At 56.2% G+C, this 25,148-nt stretch overlaps 2 protein-coding genes across 6 annotated transcripts in view; both read right to left on the bottom strand.

The window, feature by feature from the left end:
- LOC103888610 (CEA cell adhesion molecule 6) overlaps positions 1-25,148 on the bottom strand; it is a 913,736-nt gene that overhangs the window by 288,612 nt on the left and 599,976 nt on the right. The window lies entirely within an intron of this gene.
- MEGF8 (multiple EGF like domains 8) overlaps positions 1-25,148 on the bottom strand; it is a 53,200-nt gene that overhangs the window by 3,826 nt on the left and 24,226 nt on the right. For 4 of the 5 annotated variants that reach the window (XM_024237135.3, XM_054540494.2, XM_054540493.2 and 1 more), the window contains exons 16-41: positions 24,511-24,747; positions 23,563-23,681; positions 23,337-23,468; positions 23,136-23,249; positions 22,434-22,682; positions 21,763-21,962; positions 21,215-21,425; positions 20,866-21,115; positions 20,171-20,303; positions 18,888-19,135; positions 18,700-18,810; positions 18,440-18,558; positions 17,913-18,120; positions 17,311-17,491; positions 16,591-16,754; positions 15,654-15,798; positions 13,890-14,121; positions 12,681-12,804; positions 12,297-12,510; positions 11,633-11,847; positions 6,185-6,392; positions 5,845-6,004; positions 5,124-5,316; positions 4,504-4,674; positions 4,031-4,161; positions 3,407-3,539 (exon numbers count right to left, since the gene is read on the bottom strand). In XM_024237135.3, the coding sequence (XP_024092903.1) occupies positions 3,407-3,539; positions 4,031-4,161; positions 4,504-4,674; positions 5,124-5,316; positions 5,845-6,004; positions 6,185-6,392; positions 11,633-11,847; positions 12,297-12,510; positions 12,681-12,804; positions 13,890-14,121; positions 15,654-15,798; positions 16,591-16,754; positions 17,311-17,491; positions 17,913-18,120; positions 18,440-18,558; positions 18,700-18,810; positions 18,888-19,135; positions 20,171-20,303; positions 20,866-21,115; positions 21,215-21,425; positions 21,763-21,962; positions 22,434-22,682; positions 23,136-23,249; positions 23,337-23,468; positions 23,563-23,681; positions 24,511-24,747 (4,602 nt within the window). The remainder of the gene's footprint in view (positions 1-3,406; positions 3,540-4,030; positions 4,162-4,503; positions 4,675-5,123; positions 5,317-5,844; positions 6,005-6,184; positions 6,393-11,632; positions 11,848-12,296; positions 12,511-12,680; positions 12,805-13,889; positions 14,122-15,653; positions 15,799-16,590; positions 16,755-17,310; positions 17,492-17,912; positions 18,121-18,439; positions 18,559-18,699; positions 18,811-18,887; positions 19,136-20,170; positions 20,304-20,865; positions 21,116-21,214; positions 21,426-21,762; positions 21,963-22,433; positions 22,683-23,135; positions 23,250-23,336; positions 23,469-23,562; positions 23,682-24,510; positions 24,748-25,148) is intronic. The other variant, XM_054540495.2, reaches the window with a different exon arrangement.

Below are 25,148 nucleotides of genomic sequence, written 5' to 3'. Positions count from 1 at the left end.
GCTTGTCAAGGCCCCTTGCCTCCTTCGGGTCTTTGCTCAAGAGCCTCCTTCTCACCTAGGCCTTCCCTGGCCACTGTGTCTACCATTCCCACTCCGCAACAGCTCTAGCCCCCGTTTCCTACTTAACTTTCCTTAGCGCTCATCACTGTCTAACACACGAGCATCTGACTTGTTTGTTCATTTCTGATGCCTCCATGAGAATGCAAACTCCTAAAGACAGAACATTTGCCTGCTTTGTTCCCTACTGTGTCCCCAGCAACCCGCACAGTGCTTGCCATATACTAGGTGCTCAATGACTGTGTGCTGAATGAATGTGTGGCTGGAAGGATAATGGCTATGATTCCTCTGGCTTAGTGGGAATCACTCAAGTTCTGAGATCAGACCAGGGTCACTCCAGGCTCCAAGCCTAACTGACCACCTGATCTGGGGTCAGACTTTTTTTTTTTTTTTTGAGACAGAGTCTTGCTCTGTTGCCCAGGCTGGAGTGCAGTGGCGCGATCTCGGCTCACTGCAACCTCTGCCTCCCAGGTTCAAGCGATTCTCCTGCCTCAGCCTCCCGAGTAACTGGGATTACAGGCGTCTGCCACCACGCCCAACTAATTTTTGTATTTTTAGTAGAGAAGGGGTTTCACCATGTTGGCCAGGCTGGTCTCGAACTCCTGACCTCAAGTGATCTGCCCGCCTAAGCCTCTCAAAGTGCTGGCATGAGCCACTGTGCCCAGCTAGGACATTTAATGTCTCTGAATCTGTCTTCCTCTTAAGTCTGTACCCCACTGAGGCCCCAGCACAGTCTTGCAAAGCCTTTCATATCTATGCTGTCACCAATGTCTACACAGCACAGCATCCAGCTCTGTGGCAGGCGCTCCTGGCATTCTAGTTATTACTGCAATCACTATTAGAACAAAGAGAAAACAGGAGCAGTGGCTCATGCCTGTAATCCCAGTGCTTCAGGAGGCTGAGGCAGGAGTGCCGCTTGAGCCCAGGAGTTTGAGACCAGTCTGGGCAACATAGTAAGACCCCCACCTTTAAGAAAATTTTTTAAATTAGCCAGGCATGGTGTTGTGTGCCTATAGTTACAGTTACTCAGGAGGCTGAGACAGGAGGATCACTTGAGCTCAGGAGTTCAAGGCTGCAGTGAACCATGATTGCGCCATTATACTCTAGCCTGGGTGACACAGTAAGCCCTGTATCAAAAAAAAAACAAAAAACAAAAAAACAAACAAACCCAAAAGCCTGACCAGGCACGGTCGCCCACGCCTATAATCCCAACACCTTGAGAAGCCAAGGTGAGTGGATTGCTTGAGCTCAGGAGTTCAAGACTAGCCTGGGCAACACGGTTAAAACCCCATCTCTACAAAAAAAAATTAGCCAGGTATGATGGTACATGCTTGTAGTCTCAGCTACTCAGGAGGCTGAGGTGGGAGGATGATGGAAACCAGGGAGGCAGAGGTTGCAATGAGCTGAGATTGCACCACTACACTCTAGCCTGGGTGAAAGAGCCAGACCCTGTTTCAAAAATAAATACATCAAAAAAAAAGAACCGGCCTGTGATCCCAGCACTTTGGAAGGCCAAGGTGGGCAGATCACAAGGTTAAGAGATCAAGACCATCCTGGCCAACATGGTGAAACCCCGTCTCTACTAAAAATACAAAAATTAGCCGGGCGTGGTGGTGTGCACCTGTAGTCCCAGCTACTCGGGGGCTGAGGCAGGAGAATCGCTTGAACCTGTGAGGTGGAGGTTGCAGTGAACTGAGATCACGCCACTGCACTCCAGCCTGGCAACAGAGCGAGACTCCGTCTCAAAAAAAAAAAAAAGAACCAAGAAAAACTGCTACTTCTAAGCAGCCAACAGACCTGGTAGAGGAGGAGGTCTGATTTAATCTCTGAGACTCCCTGGTAAAAGCCAATAGGCCTTTCCCTTATCAAGAAAGCAGAAACTCTGGGCCGGGTGTGGTGGCTCACGCCTGTAATCCCAGCACTTTGGGGGGCCAAGGCAGGCAGATTGCCTGAGCTCAGAAGTTTGAGACTAGCCTGGGAAACATGGTGAAACCCCATCTCTAATAAAATACAGAAAATTAGCCAGGCATGGTGGCACGCGCCTGTAGTCCCAGCTACTCAGGAAGCTGAGGCAGGATAATCACTTGAACCCAGGGGGTGGAGGCTGCCACGAGCAAAGATCACACCACTGCACTCCAGCCTGGGTGACAGAGCAATACTCTGTGTCCAAAAAAAATTAAATTAAATTAAAAATAAAAAAGCAGAAATTCTGGCCCAGGATAGAAACGTTAGGCGTCAGTAAGGCTTGTAAAACTGTTGCCATTTGGGGTGGCAGCTATTATGTTTGCAGCTATTATGTTTCTGTAGATGGGTAAGGGAGACTGAGAGCAAGGGACTTTCTTTTCCCTCTGGGACTGGAGAGAGAAGGTCGGGGGGCGGTGGCGGGAGCTGTCCTCTGAGGAGGGAGCCTGGGACATCATGGAGGCAAGTCTGGAACACAGCAGCCAGCCAGGTGGCCAGTGCAGGCCCTCCAGGAGCCTCTGTGCAGAAGAAAAAGGGAAACGCACTCGAGGGGAATTTGAATCTGGGTATTAAATGATATGAGATCTCTGCTAGCCTCAGTTCATCAGAGGGGGTCTGCCAACTGGGAAGAATCTGCCTGAAAATGAAGCCAATGCAGAGGAAAGCAGAGTCAAGATGCGGAGAGACTTCTGATGGCATTGTGTGAGCACCTGGATACAGCCAGTCCTGAAGGCAGACCCTAGACCCTCAGTTCTAAGAGTCAATACATTTTCTTTTCTTCTGTTTTGTGTGTGTATGTGTGTTTTGTTTTTTTGTTTTTTTGTGTTTTTTTTTGAGACAGAGTCCTGCAGCCTCGACCTCCTGGGCTCAAGCAATCCTCCCACTTCCACCTCCCAAGTAGCTGGGACCACAGATGTGCACCACCATGCCAGGCTAATTTTTAAATTTTTTTCAGAGATGGGGTTGCACTATATGGCCTAGGCTGGTCTTGAACTCCCAGGCTCAAGTGATCCTCCCGCCTCAGCCTCCCAAAGTTCTGGGATTACAGGCATGAGCAACCATGCCCAGCCCATTTTCTTTTTTCAGTTGAGCTACCATGGGATAGATTTTCTGGCATGTGCCACCTTTAGCTGTGACTACCTGTAATGGAGACTGTCTCCCCACCAGTCTGAGAGTCCCCCAGAGGCTCATATCTTGGTCCCCAGCATCACTGCCCAGGGCCTGTAACTGAATGGGGCTCAGGAACAGTCTGTCAAGCTGCACTTGATCCCAAAACCACTGATTCGGAACCATGTTGTCAGTCCTGCCCGAGCCTGGCTACCTCACCCAGCCCTGACCTCCACAAGGTGTAGGGCCCTCGGCCCACCACTAGCTTCTGCGGCCGCACCTGGTACTTGTAGCAGTCTCGACGGTCACTGGGGGAGCTGCCCTGGCATGTGCCCGTCTCTGTGTTATTCTGACACGGACAGCCCGTCCCATCCTGCTCGTTACATGTGTCCGCGTGGCCATTACACTGGCATCTGGGGAAGAAGTTGAGGGTTACGGAGCCCCCATGGCCTGCAGTGGTCCAGGATGGACACCCCATATGTGAGCTCAACTCTGTGCAACAGGCCAGAAGAGGAAACTGAGATTCACAGAGGTCAAGCTGTTTGCCCAAGGCCACAAAGCAGTTAAATTACCATTGGGATTGGAACCCGAGTTGCACAGACTCCAGCACTCACTGAACACTCAGAAAGAAGGAGATGGAAAAGGGAGGTTGTTCCAAGGCCTCTGCCCTCAGCCGCCCCATCTTGTTCTCGATCAGGCTGCTCTGTGGACTGCACTTCAGCACTAGCCTTGGAGGTAGGGAGTGGCATCACATTCCAGCTCCTTCCCTACCCTGACCCCGGCCTGGGCACTCCCTGGGGATGTCATCCTCTCCTGACTGGGGGTGGAGGACTAAAGAGGGGGTCTGGCTCCAGAGCTACTCCCAGTGAGAAGGGTGGGATCCCCGGCTCCCCGTTCCTCTTACTTGGTGCACTTCCCGTCCAGGAGGAAGTAGCCCTGCAGGCAGCTGTCGCATTTCTCCCCATAGCTGTTATTCTGGCAGTTCACGCACACGGCCTCGTCTTCACTAGGACCCTCTGTCACCCAGTTTTCAATCTGGCCAAGGAAGGACAGTGTGATCACAGAAAGGCATGGACCAGCCCCCTCCTCCCTCAGACCCAGGAGTCCAGGCTCCCACCCACTCCTCCCTCAGACCCAGGAGGCCAGGCTCCCACCCCGTCCTCCCTCAGATCCAGGAGTCCAGGCCCCAGCTCCTCTTCCCTCAGACCCAGGAGTTCAAGACCCCCGCCTCTACTCTCTCAGACCCAGGAATCCAGGCCTCCAGCCCCTCCTCCCTCAGACCCAAGGGTCCGGGTCTCCAGCCCCCTCCTCCCTCAGACCCAGGAGCTCCCCAGCCCCTCCTCCCTCAGACCCAGGCATCTGACCCCTCTCTTTCACCTCCTCTGGGTCCAGTGAGTACTTCTTTGGCTCTCCCTTGGACATTTGTAACTCCTTCCTGGAGATGCAGATGTGGCTATTACCACGACAAAAGGCGTGGCAGGGCCGGCAGGTCCCACCTCCAACAGCTGAACCCACAAACAGCGGGAGGCACTGCTCACAGTGGCTGCCCTGAAAACCCAGGACAGGGTAGTTAGAGAGGCTGGAGAGTCATCAGGGGTAGGAGGGCGTGGGGGGCACAGGGGCAGGTTCTGAGAGCCCACAGGAGGGCAGCAGAGGCTCGGGTACCTGGTTTGGACAATCCCAGCCTCCCTGGGATTTAGCCCCCGCCTTCCCTTGCACACCTGCAGTCCTTCCCTCCATTATCTCAAATCCTCCTCCAAGTGCCTGTCCTCCCGGCCCAGCACCCACTCCGTCCACTATTCCAGGGCAGACCCCCTGGGATCCAAACCCAGGCAGTGTCCCCCAAGTCTCCACACATCTCCCTGGGACAGGGCTCTGGCTTATCTGTCCCTGGCTTATCAGGGCTCAGGATGAGATGCGAGCCACCTGAGCGTGGCATGAAGGCAAGCGAGGGCCTGGGTCCCAGGGTCGGGGGTCTGAGGCCCCGGGCGGCCCACCTTGGTGTGGTTGCGGCAGAGCAGGCAGTGGTCGCGTGCCCCGACACCAGCGCATTCACTGTGGCGGTTGCAGCGGCATTCCGTGGAGCAGTTGCGGCCCACAAAGCCAAAGTGGCAGCGGCAGTGGTCAGGCTCCACGCATGAGCCGTTCACGCAGCCCTGGGCGCACACAGGGCGGCACAGCCCTGTCATGCTGCAGGGGCAAAGTGGGGGTCAGGGCAGGTGGCCACCCTCCTCGTGGCTTAATGGCCTAGCACCCAACCAACTACCCCACCCTCTTCTCAACTGGTTGCTCATCCCTGCTCTGTCCCGTCGCTATCTCCTCTTCAGGATCTAGCCCACCACCCCCTCCAGGTATAGCCCACAACCCTCTCTCCTCTTTTGAGGGTACCCTGTTTTCTTTTTTATTTTTTTGTAGAGATGGGGTCTCCCTGTGGACTGGTCTCGAACTCCTGGCCTTAAGTGATCCACCTGCCTCGGCCTCCCAAAGTGCTGGGATTACAGGCACCAGCCTCTGTGCCCGGCCACTGGGGTACCCTATGAAACTCACTCTTCCCTGCTCAGCCTCACCACTCTTGACCTTCAGGGATCAATCCCACTGCCTTTATGCCTCGAACTTTCTTTTCTTCTGTTCTGCTTGGCTCTAGGCCTCATCCATTACTGCTCCCCACCGACTCTCCCACCCTAGCCTGTCTGGCCCCCGCGCTGCCTGCGGCCTCACTTGTCCATGGTGTAGCCTGTCTTGCAGCTGCACTCATAGCCGTGGGGCTGGTCGTGGCAATTCTGCGTCTCGTTGCAGTCGTGGTGCCCGTTTGCACACTCATCCTCAGGGGGGCAGGACAGGAAGGCCCAGGAGGCCCCCGGATGCCCACACGTCAGCCCTAGCACCGGGGATATAGCATTTTATCCGGACCTCTGTACCACCTGCCCCAGTTGCCTAGGCCCTCCCTCCTGCCTCCTCTGAGCCCCACCTCTGGGTCTGGCCCAGTATCCCTATGTTCACTGTATCAGACCCCAGCCAAGGGCCAGCCCCTCTCCCCCCATGCCCAAAGCCTTCTCACCATCACGGGGGCCACTGAGTCCACCCTCCATGCAGCGGCCACCGCCATCCTGGCCCCCCCAGGCACACCAGCCGCAATGGGGGCGCTGCAAGCACAAGGCGCACTGGGTTGCCTGAGCACAGCCCAGGGAGCAGCTCTCAGGTCCCCGGAGCAGCCGCCCACAGCCTCCAGCCATACATCGCAGGGGCAGGTAGGAAGGGCTCAGACACTGTATGGGGGGGAGGGGATGGGGATGCAGGGAAGAGAGAGATGGGGAAATAAGCTTAAACAAACACATTCTGGGTATCTTCCCAGACCACACCCTCTTTGAGGTCTCACCCCTCCCTGGCCACAGACAGGTACAGCAAAGTGGACACTAGCTGGTGTCATCACGTTTTCCCTCTCAAGCGTTTGTAACTACACACTAAGGCTGGAAGTTGGGCTTGGGGAGGATCTTGAAACTGGAAGGTTGCCTGGCCGCAGTGACTCACACCTGTAATCCCAATACTTTGGGAGGCTACAGTGGGAGGATCACTTGAGCCCAAGAGTTCCAGACCAGCCTGGGCAGCACAGTGAGACACCATCTCTACAAAAAATAAAAAATTAGCTGGGCGTGGTGACACACATCTGTAGACCCAGCTACCTGGGGGGCTGAGGTAGAAGGATTTTTTGAGCCCGGGAGGTTGAGGCTGCAATGAGTCATGACCGCACCACTGCACTCCAGCCTGGACAACATAGTAAGACTCTGTCTCAAAAAAAGAAAATAAACTGGACGATCGCGTAGACTTGGGTTGAAGGGATTGTTTAGATAAGCAAATGATGATCAAATAAAGAGGACGCAGACAGGCAGGAAAAGAGCAGGCTGCAGAAAGAGACAGAGATGAGAACCATGTGCCCTAAAGACAGATAGAAAGGCAGCTTTCCAGTCTCTGTCTCCAGTTCCTTGTGAGGCCCTGCTGTACTTTCTACCCTGGGTTCCGACAGGTACCATTGTATTGGTGGAGGGAGTTCCCCTCCTCACTAAGGGTGCTTCTGTTTCTTCCAGGTAAAGAACAATGGCAATGATCCCAGAAGGACACAGAAAAGAGTATCAGGAGTGGGGTTGCAAACCACAGTTTCTTAGAAAAATGTAATCCCAGCACTTTGGGAGGCCAAGGCGGGTGGATCATGAGGTCAGGAGACCAAGACCATCCTGGCTAACATGGTGAAACCCCGTCTCTACTAAAAATAGAAAAAATTAGCTAGGCATGGTGGCGGGCGCCTGTAGTCCCAGCTACGCAGGAGGCTGAGGCAGGAGAATGGCATGAACCCAGGAGGCGGAGCTTTCAGTGAGCCGAGATGGCGCCACTGCACTCCAGCCTGGACGACAGAGCGAGACTCCATCTCAAAAAAAAAAAAAAAAAAAAAAAGAAAGAAAGAAAAGAAAAGAAAAAGAAAAAATGTGGCTAATGAGGCATAAAGGCTTCTCCCACCCCACACTGAGAACCTGAAGAGTCCTTGGTTAGGGGCTGGGTAGCAACTCACAAGCCATATTTGTATGTCAGGTCCCCAAAAATGTGCACAATGAGATTCAGGCTCTTGGGAACTTACCTCAGTGTATAAGGCATTTTATTTATTGCTTGGGCAATAAATAAATAAGTGAAGAATAAGAGGAAAAAGGTTAATTTGGGCCGGCTGCCTGAAAGCACTTAGGAAAAGACAAAGCAACCATGGAATCCTGAAATAGAAAACCCTGACTGCTGTGGCTGGAGCTCTGAGCCCACTGAGGGGCCTGTAAATCACTGAGACTTGCTGAACTGCCAGAGGCAAATTCTCTGCTGGGCTGGGCTTCCAGATCTAAATTTAGGGCACTTGTTGGCAGATGGTGGGACAATCTGGGAGGGGTAGAGAACCCTGAATCCTCAGTCCTGGACAGCACTTTCTGCTGTGATCTCCCTAGTGACCAAATGCAAAGATGCCCAACACCATACACTGCATTTCCTGAGTTCATGGAAAAGGTGTATGAACATAAGTTCTGAGATCAGGACTCTAGCTCATCTGCTGACATTCCCCACTGCCTAGCAAAGCGCCCAGCAGAAAGAAGGTGCTCAATGATAAATTCGCTGAAGAGAGGGAGGGAGGATGAGAGGAAGGGGGCAGACCAGAAAAGGAGTGTCTCCGCTGCCTGCCCCAGACTCACAGGCCAAAGCCATTAAAAAGAACAATGCTGGGCCAGGCGTGGTGGCTCACGCCTGTAATCCCAGCACTTTGGGAGGCCGAGGCAGGTGGACCACAAGGTCAGGAGTTCGAGACCAGCCTGGCCAATATGGTGACACCCGGTCTCTACTAAAAATACAAAAATTAGCCAGGTGTGGTGGCATGCACCTGTAGTCCCAGATGCTTGGGAGGCTGAAGCAGGATAATCACTTGAACCTGGGAGGTGGAGACTGCAGTAAGCTGAGATCATGCCACTACACTACAGCCTGGGCGACAGAGCGAGACTCCGTTTCAAAAAAAGAAAAAAAGAACAATGCCGGATGGTTAGAATCAGGCAGCCCTTGGGCCAAATCATAACAGGTATCACCTGCACGCCTATTATGTTTGATTTGTGTGGTGGAATCTAAGCCAACACTTCTTTTTTTTCTTTTTTTTTTAGATGGAGTCTCACTCTGTCACCCAGGCTGGAGTACAATGGTGCGATCTCAGCTCACTGCAACTTCTGCCGCCCAGGTTCAAGCGACTCTCCTGCCTCAGCCTCCCGAGTAGCTGGGATTACAGGCACCTGCCACCATGCCTGACTAATTTTTGAATTTTTAGTACAGACAGGGTTTCACCATATTGGTCAAGCTGGTCTTGAACTCCTGACCTCACGATCCACCCACCTCAGCCTCCCAAAGTGCTGGGATTACAGGTGTGAGCCACTGCACCTGGCCTAATTTTTTTTTTTTTTTTTTTTTTTTTAGAGATGGGGTCTCGCTCTGTCACCCAGGCTGGAGTGCAGTGCTGTAATAATGGCTCACTGCAGTCTCAACCACCCAGGCACAAGTGATCCTCCCACCTCAGCCTCCCAAGTAGCTGGGACTATAGACACACACCACTATGCCTGGCTAATTTTTTTTTTTTTTTTTTTTTGGTAGAGATGAGGGTCTTGCTATGTTGCCCAGGCAGGTCTCGAACTCCTGGCCTCAAGCAATCTATCTGTCTCAGCTTCTTGAAGTGTTGGGATTACAGGCCTGAGCCACCCCACCCAGCTAAGCCATCACTTTAAAGCTAGGAGGTTTCATAGAAAGTCTGGCAAAAGTCCCCTCTCACATTCACATACACCATCAACACTGTGCTCGTCTGGCCCCTGGGCACAGGCTGTGCTCTCCAATTCACTGGCCCCACCTCTTCCCCTTGCCACCCTCCTGGCCACTCCCCCATCTCCTTAGCCACCCCAGCTCTTCAGGCATGTGAGAACTTGGCAGGCACCGAGAGGCTGGGGGAACAGCGCATGCCCACGGGACTGTGGGTATGCCTTCTGCTCCCTGGAGCTCCCACAAAGATAAATGATGGAAATTTCAATAATATCTGGGGAGAACCCATACTACCATTAGGACCCCAGGCTTGGAGGCAAGAGGCCTCTGCTTACCACAGACCAAAATCACAGGGGCTTCTGCCCTTCTGGCCACATTGAGAGCCCCCATGGGGAACTCCCACAGCCACCCTCTTGGTGTGTCCCATACAGTGGAGACTGGGAATCCTCCCAGTGGCAGGACTTGGGTCAGCCAGATTGGCCCTCTCACCACAGCTCATTACAGTAATAATGATCATGATCATTAGCCATTTTTTAGTCCTTCCTGAATGGCAAGCATTGCTCTATGCTCTAAGTAAATTCTCCCCCATTTAACTGGTACAACCTCCCTAGGGGACAGGATCTAGTGAAATGATTCCCATTTTAGCAAACTCTCCCTGAGGTCTCGGAGAGGGGAAGTCACTCATCCAAAGTCAAACAGCCAGGAAGTGGCCAAGTTGGAGTCAAACTCAGATCCCACTGACTTCACAGCCTGAGCTTTTGATCGCAAGGCAAACTACCTCCGGGTGAGAGCTAATGTACCACTCCCAGGCAGGGCTCCTGGCACTGGATGCCAAGGTCTGTGGGATTCTTGGTCCTCCACACCCTGCCCTCCTGGTCTCGAATTTCCACGAAGTGCTGTTGGTTTCTTTAGTCCACCTCTCAAAATGGCAAGTGTCCCACATCCCTGCACTGTTGTCTACTAGTGTCTGGGTGGTGGCTGGACTGATCACTTGGTTCATGGGTTGTCAGATGGTGAGTAGTTTTGCCTCGAGTGGGTCTTGCATAATCGAGGTAGTGGGCTCTGGTAGTGAATGAGGAGTGGGCTCTGGCTGAGTGACATTGCTTCCACATCTGACAGTAGGAGGTGAATGTGTCTTATCTCCCACTGGGGGGCAGTGGGGTGGGGTGCGAATGCCTTTGTCTGCCACCACGACAGTTTAATCACGTCAGGTGGAAGCATCTTTGGAATGGAGTTTCTGGAAACAAGAAAGCATGTGCCAGGCAGTCCAAGGGGTGGACTGTCACGGGTACACACATGCCTGCCTAGGCCACACCCACCTTCAGGAATCATCTCTCCACCCCACAGCCTAGAAGAGGCCTAGATCTGACCTGCCACATTTGAACCACGTGCTCCTAGCCCTCCCTGGCCACATCCCACTACACCAAGGCTGGACATGTAGCTCGTGCACTAACTCAGAATTTCTCCTCGAGAATGTGAGCTAACCGACAAACACAGAGATGAACGTGGTCTCTGGAATTAGAAGGCATCTAGACTGGGGGTCAAGGCTGCCATCTGAGGCCATGTGTGTTGACTATCAGGCCGAGAGAAACCAGACAATGGAGAAGTGCAGAGAACAGCTGAGATTACGGGTCATGTGGCCTGAGAGCGACAGAGCAGAAACACTTCCTGCTCTCAGAGTCCATCAAATACCCACACTTCCTTATAACAAAACCAGCTCGAGGGAGTGTCTGTTTCTTGCAACCAAAAGTTCCATAAGTAGAGAAAGAGAGAGAGAGAGGAGGGAAGCAGAAAAGGTTTGGGAGGTTGAAGGGAGAAGTATTAAGAGTCGTGGATATGAACCTATGAATTATATCGACAAAATTAAAAACAAATAATTAAATTAAAAATTTTTTAAAGTCATGGAAAGGATGAGGAGACCATGATACCACGGACAAGAGTTGGAGAGGCAGAGGCCAGGGGTTGGGAAAGCGGCACACACAGAAGCATGGCTGGAGGACACAACAGGGACCTTCATGAGGCAACGAGGGAGGAAAGAGATGGTGGCACGAGAAGGAAGCAGGACTGCGGCTAGAGCCAGGGAGATGGAAGGAGGAGGGTGGAGGAGATGGTGGAAGAAAGGTCCCTGCCAGGGCAGAGAGGAGGGAGACCTGCCCGGGCCCTTGCCTGGCACGGTCCTGGCCAGGTACAGTACCTGCTGCAGGCTGCTGCTCCAGACACAGTGCTGCCAGCCCCCATCTGCTCCCTTAGAGTCCAGGCAGGAGGTGCAGTTGGGTAGGAGGTGACAAGGGGTGGGGCAGGGCAGTGGGGGTGATGATTCCACCGGCATGGGGGACACATTCAGCAGAGAGTGGCTGAAGCACGTCCAGTCATAGGTGGGCTGCACGGAGAGGATGCGGCGGGTCTCCCCTGAGGGTGGGGCACGGGGATTAGAACCTCAGACCCAGGAGATCACAAGCCCAGCCCCTCCTCCCTCAGACCCAGGAGCTCAGGCCCAGCCCCTCCTCCCTTAAACCCAGGAATCCAGCCCCAGCCCCTCCTCCCTCAGACCCAAGAGATCAGGCGCCCAGCCCCTCCTCCCTCAGACCCAGGAATCAAGGCCCAGCCCCTCCTCCCTCAGACCCAGGAATCAAGGCCCAGTCCCTCCTCCCTCAGACCCAGGAGTCCAGGCCCCCAGCCCCTCCTCCCTCAGACCCAGGAGATCAGGGGCCCAGCCCCTTCTCCCTCAGACCCAGGAGTCCAGGCCCCCATCCCCTCCTCCCTCAGACCCAGGAGTCCAGGCCCCCAGCCCCTCCTCCCTCAGATCCAGGAGTCCAGGCCCCAAGACTCCCCTCTCAGGAACTAGGCCCACTGCTCACCCGTCCTCTTGAACTGCCGCGTCCACATACACTTGCCCTCCCGCGTGCACTGCTCGCAGTCAGCAGCCCCGCACGCAGCCTCGGAGCAGTTCCCTGCCCAGAAGACCTCTCGCTGGTTGATCCGACAGTCATTCTCAGAGGTGCAGGACCCATTGCGTCCAATGCAAGCACCTTCAGGGCAGTTGGTACACCACTTACAGCGGGGGGCGGATGCCTGGTGAGGGAAGACAGGCTGGATGAGACCCTCAGCACCCCTCCTGAGCCAACTGAGAACTCGGTGGTTCCTGAGACCCTGGGGTGGGTGGGACAGCTGACCAGAATGGAGACCAGGACCTCCCTGCCCTACACCTGCTGCTTCTCATCCCCGCCTTCCCCACCACTCACCTCTCCATCTCCAGGTTGCAGGGTCCGAGGATGGCGGGCCAGGCACTCACTGCAGGTCCGGAGACGTCGACATTCCTCCGGGGAGCGAGGCATTGGGGAGCAGGGGGAGCCCCCGCAGCCCAGCCTAAAAGACATGAGGCCTGGCTCACTCACACCCATCCAGACCCCCTCCTTCTGCCTCCCAGACACTGTCCTGCAGGCCCCCAACCCTGCATCCCAAGCTGGACATAGCATGGGCCTCCTGAGCCTGGCTGTCCCCACCCCCATTTGGTAATAGATGGTCCCACATCCACCTGTCACCCAGGCCGGAGACGCTGGACCACACCCCAGGTCCTCCTGCCCATGCAGCCACCGAAGCCTTCTGCCTCCTGGATTTCTCTCTGACCGTCCCCTCCTCCCCACCCCTGCAGCCCCTTGCCCAACCTGGTCCCCACCTGCAGCCTCTCGTCACTCTACCCCTCCCAACAGTGCCAGGGATCTCACTGCCCAGGCCTGTCCCTGCCCTGTCCTGCTCAGGCCTTCCACGGCTCCCTGTCCTGCACAGTGGGGGTCTACAATCCCTTACCCCAAATCCCAAGAGGTACACATGTTTCAGACCGTTCTGGATTTTAGGAAAGCAGTGGGTGTGCCCACTGTTACACACACCTCCAGTGGGGTCTGGGGGAAGGAGCACCCCGAAATCAAACCATTAACATTCCTGTAGTAACTGACAACACACCCATCGGGCAAATAAGGCCAACTAATAGCCTCACATCAGTGAGGGTGACTGGGCAGCGAGGTGAGTCTGTGCTAAGCCTAGGAAAACACTTTCAGTATCCAGGATGTCTGCATTCCCGGAACTGCAGCTGAGGGGTCTGTGGAGCTGGACAGAGCCAGTGCCTCTGCCAGGCATGGGAAGCCCTTTCTGAGCTGACCCCCGCCAGCTCCCAGTCTCAGCCTCACTTCTGAATCGCTGATAGTCTCAACTCTACCGTTCTTTTAGGGCCCAGTTCAGACCCAGCTCCTCCAGCAAGCATTCTTGCATGAGACCCCAGTCCCAGGCAGGGGTCTCCACTCAGAGCTCCCCCGGCCACCCAGCCTGTGGTGATTCACCCCTTTCCTGAACCAGACGGTATACTCCTGAGGCCTCCATCCTAGTGTGGCCTAGCACAGCAGGACCCCCATCAGAGGGCTCCACTCCCCACTGCCTGTCATGGTCGCCATGGTTACCTGTGGGCCTGATCCCCGGACAAGCAGGCCCCATGGCACCAGGTGCAGGCCCCAGACTGGTTACAAGCTTCAGGTGAGGACAGCAGGCGGCAGGGGTCAGGGGGCAGGGTCAGTGCCAGCAGGCGGCCCAGGGCCACTCCCCCGAAACCCCCCGAGATATACAGGCGGCTCCCGACTGCTGCCACAGCATGGGCCACAGACTCCTCCATTGGGGGCCCCACAGAGGCCGGGCCTGAGGAAAGATGGCGTATTCAGACAGATAGAGAGCAGGAGACTCCAGGAAGAGACCCACACCATGATGCCAGTCAGAGAAGGATGCAGAGAAAAAGGAGAAACACAGGGTCAAAGGACAGCAGAAACAAGGCCAACTGCAGTGGCTCACACCTGTGATCCCAACACTTTGGGAGGCTGAGGCAGGAAGACTGCTTGAGCCCAGGAGTTCAAGACCAGCCTGGGCAACATAGAAAGACCCCATCTCTACAAACAATAAAAAATTAGCTGGGCATGGTGGTGCGCACCTGTGTCCCCAGCTACTTGGGAAGCTTAAAGTAGGAGGATCACTTGAGCCCAGTAGGTTGAGGCTGCAGTGAGCTGAGATTGTACCACTGCACTCCAGCCTGGGCAACAGAACAAGACCATGTCTCCAAAAAAAAAAAAAAAAAAGAGCAGAAACAGAGAGGAAACACATGAGGATAGACAGCAAGCAAAAAAAAGAGAGTGAGAGAGACACAAGCAGAGAACAAAGGAACACAAAGAGGGAAATAAGAAGAGAGACAAATGTTTTGGAACCAGATAGATGCGGCGGCTGGACAACTCTCTGAAGGCACTAAATGCCAATGCATTTTTTTTTTTTTTGAGACGGAGTCTTGCTCTGTCACCCAGGCTGCAGCCAATGCATTTTTAAGATGGTTAATTTTATGTTATGTGACTTTTACCTCAATTTTTTTAAATCCTCAAAAAAAACTGAGAGACACAGACATGAAGTAGTCTCTACTGAATCTGAAAAGACAGATTAAGAGAAAAAGGGAATTAAATCCCAGCACTTTGGGAGGCTGAGGCAGGTGGACTGCTTGGGCCCAGGAGTTCAAGACCAGCCTGGGCAACATAGCAAAACCCTGTCTCTACAAAAAAATAAATAAATAAATAAAAATTATCCAGGCGTGGTGGCGTGCCTGTAGTCCCAGCTACCTGGGAGGCTGAGGAGGGAGGATTGCTTGCTTGAGCCTGGGAGGCAGAGGCTACAGTGAGCCAAGACAGTATCACTGCACTCCAGCCTGGGCAACACAGTGAGACCCTGTCGCTAATAAAAATAGAAAAAGAGACAAAGGGTCAGAGAGAGAAGCAAAAAGAAAAGGAGACAGACCCAGAAACACACTCACAACAGTCACTCACAACATTGAAATAAAAAGGCAAGTGACAGGCATGCTTCTAACCTATGAACAGCAAAGACTGGTAGGAAACACCCCCATGTCTAATAGTGGTTGTCTCTAGAGAGGGGGATTATGGGTGTTTTTTTTCTTTCCTATTTTACAAATTATATACAGTGAACATTGTTACTTTTACTGTCAGAGTAAAAAATAAACTTCTCTAAGACAAAAAAAGGAAGGAGGGCATGTCCTTGTGTTCAGATAATCCAGAAGGGCAGGAGCTCTGCCAGTGGGTCTGCAGGGGCCCAGTGACTCCTGAGGAGTGGGAGTCCCAGGATGGGGATGGGGCTCCTCCTGGATGTCCCTCGGCCTCCTGGGAGCCACAATGGGGACTTACGGGTGAGGTCGGGCAGAAGCCAGGCATTACAGTTGACCTGGTAGAGCAGAACGTCGCTGCTGAACTCGTCAGGGTCCGAGCGCCCCCCAAGAACCACCATGGTGTCCCCTAACAGGGCTGAGGCGTGGAAAAGCCGGGGGTGGGGCTGTTGGGGAGACAGGGGGCAGGGGGACAGGATAGCCTATCAGAGCTGTCCTCTGCTCCCTCTTAGCCCTCCAGCCACCCCTGTACTTCCCTACCTGTCCCCCCCTACCAGCCCACCCAATCCTAACCCTCTTCAAATCTCACCTCCTTCAGGTGAGGTGAGATTTCCTCCAGGAAACCTCCTGTACCAGCAAGAGCAGCCCACAGAGCCATCTCCTTCCTGACTTCCCGGAACCCCCATGACCAGGCTGCTCCCCAGGAACTTGGCCCAGACCCCTTGAGATGAGCCACGCACATTCCTCATACGATCTTGCTAGTGACAGTAGGGGAGTCCTGGGGTTGAGACTCCTCGAGTCTCTTGCTTCTAGCCCCCTGCCTCCAAGACGGGCTTGGAAACTTGTGGACTGAAACCGCCAGCCTCTCTAACCAGTGCAGACAGGGCTCCCTGCCCTCCCACACACATTCTCCTTGGCCTTGAAGGCAGAAAGAGCGGGGAGCCTCGGTCCTGCTTTGTACGAGTGGAAAAACCCAGGATGGGGAAGGGGCCTGCCAGGGCCACACCAAGACTCAGGGCAGAACTGGGCAGAACTCATGCCTCTGACCTCCTGGCCTCGGGTTCTCTCCTCCAAATCAGGGATGGAAGCAGGGGAGATGTGGGGGTGTCAGCTTAGTTAGGGAACACAGAAAGGAGGGGAAGCAGGAATCTGGGATGGAGCCAGTCCCTGGGGCACTGGGAAAGAGGCTCCCTCCCTCCTGCCCCATACATCCTTGGGTCTGAGCCTCTTTTCCTGACCTTTGCCCCCTGAGAAGGGGCCAGCAGACTCCAGGTGCGGTCAGGGCAGTGCAGGGAGTAGAGCTCGGGGGATGGGGCCGCCAGCTCCACATGGAATCGGAACCCCCCAAACACGTAGAGGGAGTCGGTGGCCTCGTGGTAGACAGCAGAGTGACCATAGAGACCTGGTGAGGGGCAGGGTGACAGGTTGGGGGAGGGGCTGACAACAGCACTGACCCCGCCGACCTCCCGGCCCCCCTGTTCAGTGACCACTCCCTTCTCAGGCCCTGAGACTGGAGGCCTGGGAGCCCCTCTCCACCCATCCCTCTCAGTTGGGTTCGAATGGACAATCATTAGAGACTCTGGGAAAGAGAAGGGAGTCCTCAACTGGCAGTAAGTTCTGCCAGGCTCTCGGGAGGGAGACAGGGCATCCAGAATGTCTAGGGGACAGTGATCAAAGAAAGGAGGTGTGATCGAGGAAGAACCTCTGAGGAGCAGGGAGCTTAGAGCCTGGGGGCGGGGGACGGTGGCCACATGTGGCCGGGAGTGGGCAGTTAATTGTGGAGTCTGGGAAGGACAGTCAGAGAACCTGAACATTCAAGAGGGTGCCCTGAGAATCTGCATGGGGGCGGGAGAGGGAGACAGGTGGCCACAGAGCACAGGAGTGGATGGAGAGCCTACAGGAAGCCCGGATGCCCGGGAGGTCCACAGGGGCTGTCCCCTCCCGGTCCCCAGCCCCACCTGTGGGGGGTGTCCCACTCTGGGCTCCTGACACCCAGGTGCCGGTTGCCAGCTGGTACTCGAGCAGCTGCTGGTTAAAGCCATTTTCCGGGGAGTAACCGCCCACCAGGAGCAGAGACAGGCCTCGGCGGGCAGTAAGGGTGTGACCAGCAACGGCTGGCAGCTCCACAGTCTGGGGGGCCTAAGGGATGGAGGGGCAAGGTCACCGATGGGGCTAGAGGTCAGGGGTCACCTTGTGGGTAGAAGCGAGCCTCAGCCCCCCACAGTCCTCCCTGAAGTACTAAGGAGGGAGTGACCCCCCCCCCGGGGCCAGTCAGACCAGCCTGGGTCCTGGCAGGGGCACAGTGGGCCCCTTGGCATTTCCACCTGCTCAAGCCTTGTGGGGCTTTGGGAAGCCCTTGCTCCCCTGGCCTCTCTCTGCTGCGGAGTGAAGCTGTGTCCCAGCCCAGGACTGGCTCAGGACAACAGTGTGACCCAGGATGGCCAAGGAAATTCAAGTTTGGGGCTTCTGTTTCCTCTGGGGGTGGAGCTGGCAGGGGTGGAGCTGTCTCTGTCAGGGCCCAGCGTGAGGGCTGGGGAGTGGGCTGGGGAGAGATGCTCACCTTCTCCTGCCGCCATTGCAGGGTGGTGAGGTTGAGGACCCAGAAATCACGGGTGACGCCTCCAGCGGTAAGTCCCCCCAGCAGATACATGGCGCCACGGCCAGCGGGCACATATGCGGCCGCATGGAAGGAGCGGGGCAATGGGCCTGGGCCCCCGTCCTCGGCTCCCGCCAGCATCTGTGTCCACCGCCGCTCACTCACTGAGTACCTGGGGCCAGGGTGCAAAAAAGCAGCCTCATTACAGTCATCCCAGCATCCTTCAAGGTGACCCTGCCTGACAGATGTCCCCGAATCCCCTGGGGTGACCTTCCTATGACAGTCCTCTCACCATTGCCTGGGGTAGCACCACCCAAATAAGTACCCTGGTCCCCAAGTGTCCCCAGGTGAGCCTCCTGTGACAAATGTCCCAGCATCCTTTGGGCTGTCCTTTACCTTAGAGGCTTTTCTGCACTCCTCTGAGGTGACTCTTAGCATCCCGAGGTGACCTTCTCTTATTTGCGAATCCCACCTGCCCAGGCAGTCCTCACCTGTACAGGTTTCCCAGCAGCCCCTGGGGCAGGCCCAGGCCCCCAAACATCCACAAGGTGGCATCAGGTCCATCCACCATGGTGTGGCCGAGGCGGTGCAGGAAGCGGCTGGCAGTGTCCTAGGGGTGGGTGCGGACGTCGGGGATCAGGCTAGGGTCAGGACAAAGTGCCAGGCCTGGGTGTAGGGGTGGTCCCAGGAGTGGAGGTGGGAGAACGACCTGGGGGCAGCCATCCCTAGACAGCGGGTACCCACAACTCACGGCTGAGAGGCGGCTGTCCATGAGGGTCTCCCAGACCAGCTGCCCACCATCCAGCTTGGTGGCGCAGTCGGGGCCCCCGAAGCCCTCGGCACAGATGCACACGCCCAGGCTCTGGGGGACGACAAGGGACTCAGGGGAGCCCTGATCACCAGCCCTGTCCCACCAGGCTTGACCTCTCCCACCTGTACCTGGTTACAAGTTCCTGCCCCAGTGTGGGCATTGCAGTTTTCAGGACACAGAGCCATGCGGCAGTGTGGGCCAGCCCAGCCCTGAGGACATCGGCAGAGCCCCGCACCTGCAGCACCGTCCTGGGGCACACATTCCTGGGGGACGGGGCAGCTCCCGGGGCCCCCTGACCCACAGCGGGCAGAGCCCACCGAAGCATTGAAGCCCCAGGATGAGGAGCCATTGGCCTCCCAGTGCAGCACGAGCAGCCCTGTGGGGAGAGAGGCCAGAGGCTGGTAGCAAAGCCACGCTCCTGGCCCCTTCCACCCTCAGATGCTGAGAAAACCCAGTGTGACTGGGCAGGGAAGGAAGGCACCATATTATTCATAATCATCGCCAGGATGAACCATTCTGCACCCCCTCCCTCAGCCAACCCATCAAGATTGATCTTCAAGCTTAAATCTCTCACTGACTGCTAGCTACCTCCTGAGCTGCTATCCAAGCCCAGGTCCCGTCCCACCTGGACACCGGCACCCATCCCCTACTGGTCCTCCTGGCTGCCTACACTCCCTACTCATGGTGGCCCAGTGATCCTCAAAACGTGAATTAGGCCCTGTCATCAGCAAGCTCCAAACCTTCCACAACTCCTATTGCCCTTACATGAGACTGGATCTCTTTAGAAAAGATACTGATTCGGGGGTAGGTGTGACAGGAATTACTTGATATGTTAGTATATATAAAATATGCCTCAATAAAGTTATATATATATACGCCAGGCGCAGTGGCTTATGTCTGTAATCCCAGCATTTTGGGAGGCCAAGGTGGGCGAATCACTTGAGGTCAGGAGTTCAAGACCAGACTGGCCAACATGGTGAAACCCCGTCTCTACTAAAAATACAAAAATTACCCAGGCATGGTGGCATGCGCCTGTAATCCCAGCTACTCGGGAGGCTGAGGCAGGAGAATCACTGGAGCCCGGGCGGCAGAAGTTGCAGTGAGCTGAGATTGCGCTACTACACTCCTGCCTAGCTGGAAAGAGTGAGTGGTGTGGGGTCCTCACGCCAGCCACATTCTATGTGCCCCAGAGACATGTCTCATTCAGCCCTTCTCTCTGCAGACATAGCTCAGCTGGCGCAATCCTATTTTCCTCTCAACTAAGGACACCGAGGTCCAGAGATGGTGAGGGACTACATCACCCCATAAGCAGCAGCAGAGCTGGGTCCTGAGCCCACTTCAGGTGGTGAGTTCAGGAGCAAGGGATACATAGCCCAGGACTAAGAGGTCCCACTTCCCCTAGCCCCCGTACCAGACAGGGCCTGAACAGTGAGGGGCCTGTCCCGTCGCTGGCCGCAGAAGGCAGCTATGAGGCTGCGGTCCGACTGGACAACACCAGTGTCCAGGAAGCGTGGGAATCCATCAAAGGCCAGGACGTAGCTCAGCTAGAGGGGTGCAGAATTGAGGATTAGGAGACAATGAGGATGAGAACGACCCCTGGGGTCTGGGAGGAGGAGGGGTTCAAGAGGGGAGGGCAATCTGAGACTGGGAAATGGGCTGTTTGAACATCCAGGGGAGACTGTCAAACTATGGCATAGAGGCCACCACTCCCCTTCCTGTGTCCAAAGTAGACACGGCTCATCTATCAGGCACTCTTGCATTGAGCCCCTTTCTCAACATGCAGCTCCTGGCAGTCAGTACCAATCAATCAGAGTTGGTGCACAAGGTGTAACAATTTACCATTCCTGGTCTGGGAATGGGGAGATTGAGGATCTGGAGAATTGGAGATGGGAGCTGAGGAAATAGGAAGCTATCTGGGAAATGGGGGGGTCTGTCTGTGGGCCTGGGAACAAAGTGCTGGGGATCTGAGGAGGAGTTTGGATTTTGAAGGATTAAAAAAAAAAAAAAAACCCCAGCAATACTAGGGTCAGGGTCTGAGGATGCAGGCTGGGTTAGGGGACACGGTTCTGGCTCGTGGGTCTGAACCCTCGTTTCCTCAGTGCTCACCGTGCAGGGGGTGCTGCTGTCAGGGGAGAAGGTGAGGGTGAGTGGGGGACAGAGGGTCCCGGGAGCACAGGGCTGTAGCTCCTCAGTGGCCGAGACAACCCACACACAGTAGGACAGGCCAGGCCCGGCTCTTGCAGCCCCACCAATTGGAGGCAGTAGCCCCCCGACCCGGCGTGAGCCCAGTGCCACTGAGGACACGTTGGTGAGGAGGGCGCGACCCCCACACTCCCGAAAGCAGGAACCACCGGCCCTGGGGAGATGGAGAAGAGCCAGTGTCAGACCAGTCCTGCCCCTCCCCACTGTGTCCCCAAGCACACCCTACCCAGCCCTGGCTGGCCCACTGGCTCACCGGGGATCCCCATAATAGCCTGGGGAGCAGAGCTGGCAGTGGGCACCCTCGGTGTGATCCTGGCAGAAGCAGAGCCCACTGAGGTTGTCGCAGTGGCCACGGCGTGGATCCCCGTGCCCGTTGCACTGGCAGGGCCGGCAGCCCCTAGAGCCTGTGGCGTTGCCGAAGCTGCCAGGCCGGCATCGTTCGCAGTGCTCCCCCCACGTCCAGTCTGTGGAGGCCCCAGCAGGTGGAAGAGAGTCAAGTCAAGGGTGGAAACAGGCCCAGGCCTACTGGCTCAGCTAAACCCTGACCCCACCCGGCTGCTTCAAAGGTGAGAAACCAAGGCCCAGATCAGGGGAAACAGCAAGTCCCAAGAGGGGGAACCGAAGCCCAGCCAGAGCGATGAGTGGCACTGAAACCTGTTTGAGTCAGGAACAGGAATGGGGCAGGGGACCTAGAGCTGCATGAGAGGACACTGAGACCCCCTCCAAGAAGAGCAAACTGGAGCCCCAAGAAGGCAGGAGGCTCCCTGGGTCCAGGCTGGGCCCAGGACGAGGGCTGCTTACCCTGGCACTCGTCGCAGAAGCCAGGGCCCCGCTTGCGGCAGTGGCTGTGGAAGCTGCAGCCACAGTCCCGGGAGCAGCGGGGGGCTGGCGGACCTGGGGCGGGTGTGGGCGGGGGCAGGTCTGATGTCCAGCCCAGGTCACACATGCAGGTAAAGTCCGGGGGGCCGCTGCACACACCATGGCCACAGTCCTCCAAGCACCTGAGGGGCCGTGTTGGGGGTGGGGAAAGTGCCAGGCAGGCCCAGAGCCCCTAAAGCACCCCATCACCTCCACCCACCATGACACCATCAAAGCCACTGGCTGTTTCCATGGTTTTGGGCTATGTGGGTGACCCTGTCTCCAAGGTAACTCCATGCATCACCACGCCTGTCTCTATAGCAACCACATAGCACCACTGTGAAAACCTCTTTCAACTAGGTCCTCCTCCGCCTCCATGGCAACGCTAAAGACTATGGCCCACAGCCTATGGGTGCTCCATTTCCATGGTAACCAGGGTTACACTGGGGACCCTGTCACTCTAACAAGGACCTAGTGTGCAAGGTAAAAACCCCTGGCTAACTGGGGATGCTGGTTCCACAGGAGGGGACCCAGTGCCATGATGGCTTCCTCCCTCCACCTCCATGTGCCCCAGCCCACGGCAACATCTCCACAGCAACCCCCACCTCACTCACGTGCGGTTGCAGTGTGAGATGCCATCACCCTGGTAGCCCCGCTGGCAGTGACACTCGTAGCTGAGGGGCGTGTTCAGGCAGGTCGCCCGCGGGTGGCACCGGGCCAGGCCCAGACGACACTCATCCACGTCAGGACAGCGGGCGTATGCCCAGCGGGCAGGGAGGGCCACGGGAAGCCCCAGGCCCTCCCCCACCCACAGGGAGCAGTTACCCCCACCGAGGGGCCCCGAGAAGTCCCCCTGTAGGCACCTGCAGGGTAGGAGAGTGAAGAAGCGGGGGACAACATAGAAACAGGAGCCATACATAGAAACAATGACAGGGAGAGAGGAGGCCAATTGGAAGGAGACGGACGCAAATATAAATTTGGAAAGAGAGACAGAGAAACCAGAAGAAGTCGCAGACAAAAACAATTTTGGAAGACAGAAGAGAGACATAGACGGAGATGCAGTGAAAGGGAGAGCGGAGACACAGAAACAGACAAGGAGAAAGAAAACGAATTGCAGAGACCCAGAAAAGGAGGAAAAATGGAGAAAAAAGAGCGGGAGGGTAAAATAAACAACAGAAAAACAGTACGGAAAAGGGAAGGTGGCCATGGGATGGGGTCAGGGCAAGAGGGCAGAGAAGCAAAGAAGCCATTAGAATGACCGGTCACGGAGGAAGGACACAGCCGGGCACCCTGCCCGCCCGCCTGCCCGGGCTCACCGTCCCAGTGTGGGGTTGTCCTCATTGCCACACCAGCCACACTCGTGGCTCTGCAGACACTCATGGCAGGTCAGGAAGCCATCGCAGCTCCGGCACCGTGGCTCCGAGTGCACACTGCAGGATGGCAGGGGTGGGGGTCAGAGCCCCAGCCCTTTGCCGGTGGGGAATCTTCCTCTGTTAGCCCTGCCCCAGGGACCATACCTGTCGTCCCAGCCTCGACAGCCCCCGTGTGGGTACCGGGCCAAGTAGGCGGCAAACAGGAAGCAGGTGTGGGTGGACTGGCACCAGGCGCACTGGCTAGAGTTGGCCAGGCAGTCCTCACAGGTCAGTCGCCTGGGGCAGGGAGCAGGGGACCAGGTCACTCCACAGTCAGCCCACATCCCCGGGCACATCCATCCACCCACTCCCTGGACCCAGCCGGACTCACTGGCTGCAGAGTGGGGGACACTCCTCTGGACTCTTCAGGGCACCCCGACCCCGGCCCCGCCGGCTGCATGCCGCATCCCCTTTGCGGCTGGTGCTCTGATGCCACTCACAGAAGGGATCCTGGGGGTCAGTTGGGCAGAGGAGTCAGAACCCCACTCAGCCCTTTCCTTTGGGCTCCCAGTGTCTATCCCACCCCCTGCCCCACCCTGCAGACTGTCCCTGAAAGGCCATCTCCCTCCCCAGCTGCCTGCGTCTCTGGACCCCTCCCTTCGGCCACAGACACCCATGGGTCGGCCTGCCCAGCACCCACTGTCTCCTTTGGGCAATAGCGCCCCTTCTGTGTGGTCCAGGTGGGGCTTATTCAATCCTCAGGATCCAGAGGTGGGCAAGGGGCCACATTCCCTCCCCCCAACTCAAGTCATTGGCCCAGATGCCTGTACAAGACCCAACCAGAGCCACAGAAGTGCAATTCTGGGACTTCTGTTGAGCTCCTGGATGGTGGTGGGTTGGGGGAGAGAAACAGGAAGCCTCACTCTGTTTGAGACAAAGCAGGGACTGAGAGCCTGGAGGCTTAACAGCTCCCTTGCCACTCACAAGGAAACAAACCCTCCCAGGGAACAAGAGGAAGCAGGGTGTCGAGGGCTGCCTGACATCACTTGGAGCTGGTGAGCCTGAAGGCCTACTCCTGGGCTCCAGTGCCTATGCTGAGAAACTCCCCGCTAGTGGAAAAGGATGGAGTTGCATTCTCTGGCCCCTGCAACAGGGAGAGTCCTGACTCCCAGGTGCCTCCCTTTCCAGCTCCATCTCACCCTCCCCACCAGGCTCTGCAGATCAAGGACAAAAGCCCTTGCTGTTTCCCCCACACCCCCCACCAGGGGTTCCCTTGACTGCCCATTGCCTGCTCTGGCTCCCTCCACCTTGTGACCTCCCCTGGTGGTCCCACAGGCACCTGGGTGCAGGTGTGGCAGTCCCGATGCTCCTCGCAGAGTGGGCAGAGGGTAGGCACCAGCACCAGTAGGGACCCACCAGCCCCGTCATCCCCGCAATGGGCTCCGCCCTGGCGCAGGTGGCAGGTGGCACTGGTCAGGCACCAGCCACAGCCCTGGTCTGCCAAGCAGCCCAGGCAGGAAGAATAGGAGGTACAGGCCGACGAGCGGTAGGGCTCCAGGAAGAAGAAGGAGATCTCCTGGGGAAGGGGTCACAGGAGGGCAGCAGTCAAGGTCTGGGGCAGGGGTCAGAGTCTGGCGCTAACTGAAAGTAAGGGTTTGGAGCCCAGGTTGAGAACTCAGGCAAATAGGAAGTCAGGATTTAGGAAATCAGTAAAGAGGTCCAAGGTCTGGAGGAATCTGGAGATTATTATATGTCAAAGTATGGAGGGCAGAGGTCAGGGTCAGCAGGGTCAAGGGTGAGGAGTCAGAAGACGGGGGTCAAAATATGCGATCAGGTTAGGGTCTATAGGCAGAGGTCAGGGGCCACAGGGTTCAAGAGGAGATCCAGAGTTCAGAGGCCAAGAGTTAAGGAGTCCGAGGCCAGAATCTAGGGATTTCAGAGTTTGTGGCCTGGGGTTCAGAAAGCCCAGGTGATCTG

The sequence above is a fragment of the Pongo abelii genome, chromosome 20 (genome assembly GCF_028885655.2).
Source record: "Pongo abelii isolate AG06213 chromosome 20, NHGRI_mPonAbe1-v2.0_pri, whole genome shotgun sequence".
NCBI lineage: Eukaryota > Metazoa > Chordata > Mammalia > Primates > Hominidae > Pongo > Pongo abelii.
This window is presented reverse-complemented; position numbering and strand designations above follow the sequence as displayed.